Below are 1,612 nucleotides of genomic sequence, written 5' to 3'. Positions count from 1 at the left end.
CACCTACCACCCTCCCCCCTCCCCCGCGCGCGACGTGGGCTCGCTGCATGCGCCCATGGCGGACACGTCGCCTCGCCACCTCCCCCCCGCCGCCGCCCTCCGCCGAGCTTAAATGCACCCCCGCTTCCGCCTCCTCCAACGCCATTCCCCACCACCACCGGTCGACGGCGTACGACTACTATCTCGGTGCTTTGTTGCTAGCTTCTTCCAGCTAGCCATGGGTGTGAAGTGGAAAGGTGGTGGCGCGCTCCTCCTGCTCGCCGCCGGGCTGCTCCTGGTGGCCGTGGCGGCGGCGGCGGAGGAGGGCCGGCGGGACCCGAAGGAGGAGCTCCGGTGGTGCAAGAAGCAGTGCCGGTGGGAGGCCGGGCAGGACCAGCGGCAGCTGAGGGAGTGCGAGGAGCAGTGTCGCCAGCGGCAGCAGGAGGAGGAGGACGACGACGAGAACACGCACGGCGGCGGCGGCAAGGAGTGCCGCCGCGAGTGCCGTGGCTACCGCGACGAGCCGTGGCGGAAGCAGGAGTGCATGAGGCAGTGCGAGTGGCGCCGCCACGAGCAGCACCACCACGGCGGCGGCGGCGGCGGCGGCGGCCATGGCGGATCCAGGCCGGACTGCCGTGAGCAGTGCGAGCACCAGCAGGACTGGTGGGAGAAGCAGCGCTGCCTCATGGACTGCCGCCACCGGCGACAGGAGGTCGACGCCGACGACGACAACCACCATGGCAGAGACCCCTGCTACAAGCAGTGCCGCCACCACCACGACCAGTGGAAGAAGCAACAATGCATGGAGGAATGCAGATACCACCAGCGCCAACAAGACGCCGCCGTCGACGTCGACGAGGAAGACGACAACCACGGCGGCGATCGCTGCCGCAAGCAGTGCCAGCACCACCATGACCAGTGGAAGAAGCAGCAGTGCATCCAAGATTGCAGGTACCATCACCGCCAAGAAGACGACGTCGTCGAGGAAGAAGACGGCCATGGCGATCAGCAATGCCGCAAGCAGTGCCAACACCACCATGACCAATGGAAGAAGCAACAATGCATGCAAGACTGCAGGCAGCGGCGGCGCCAGGAGGAGGAAGAGGCCGCCGTCGACGAGGAAGAAGACCACAACTACGGCGGCGAGAGAGAGCAACACTGCCGCAAGCGATGCCAGCACCACCACGACCAATGGAAGAGGCAGCAATGCATGCAGGACTGCAGGTACAGGCGCCAGGAGGAAGACGACGTCGTCGACGATGACAACCACCACGGCGGCGGCGGCGGCCATGGCGGCGACCACTGCCGGAGGCAATGCCAGCACCACCGCGAGTGGCACGAGAGGCAGCGGTGCATGCGAGACTGCCACGAGCGCCGCCATGGATGGGCCACGGTGGCCGCCGAAGCCATCCTCCAGGCAGTGTAATTAAAGGTAACGTAATTAAGCTACTGCTTCGCCGGGTGTAGGGTAGCTAGCTAGGGTTTCCATGGTCGATCGACCTAGAGCTAGTGCTTTGCTGCTCGTGCGCGTGCACACACGAATGTGTACGCGAGGGAGGGGAGAGGAATAAATTGAGCAGGAGATAGATGGCCATGGCTCTCCGATAGGAGAGCTTCTATATATCTGGGGGAG

At 65.2% G+C, this 1,612-nt stretch overlaps 1 protein-coding gene across 1 annotated transcript; it reads left to right on the top strand.

Moving 5' to 3' along the window:
* The first annotated feature begins 217 nt into the window (after nucleotides 1-217).
* Nucleotides 218-1,405, top strand: LOC127753636 (antimicrobial peptides-like). The gene has a single exon (XM_052279047.1). The coding sequence runs from the start codon at nucleotides 218-220 to the stop codon at nucleotides 1,403-1,405; it is 1,188 nt and encodes a 395-aa protein (XP_052135007.1).
* Nucleotides 1,406-1,612: the final 207 nt, after the last annotated feature.

The sequence above is a fragment of the Oryza glaberrima genome, chromosome 11, assembly GCF_000147395.1.
Source record: "Oryza glaberrima chromosome 11, OglaRS2, whole genome shotgun sequence".
In the NCBI taxonomy this organism is placed as follows: Eukaryota; Viridiplantae; Streptophyta; class Magnoliopsida; order Poales; family Poaceae; genus Oryza; species Oryza glaberrima.
Note: the sequence above shows the minus strand (reverse complement) of the source record. Positions and strands in the feature narration are given on the sequence as shown.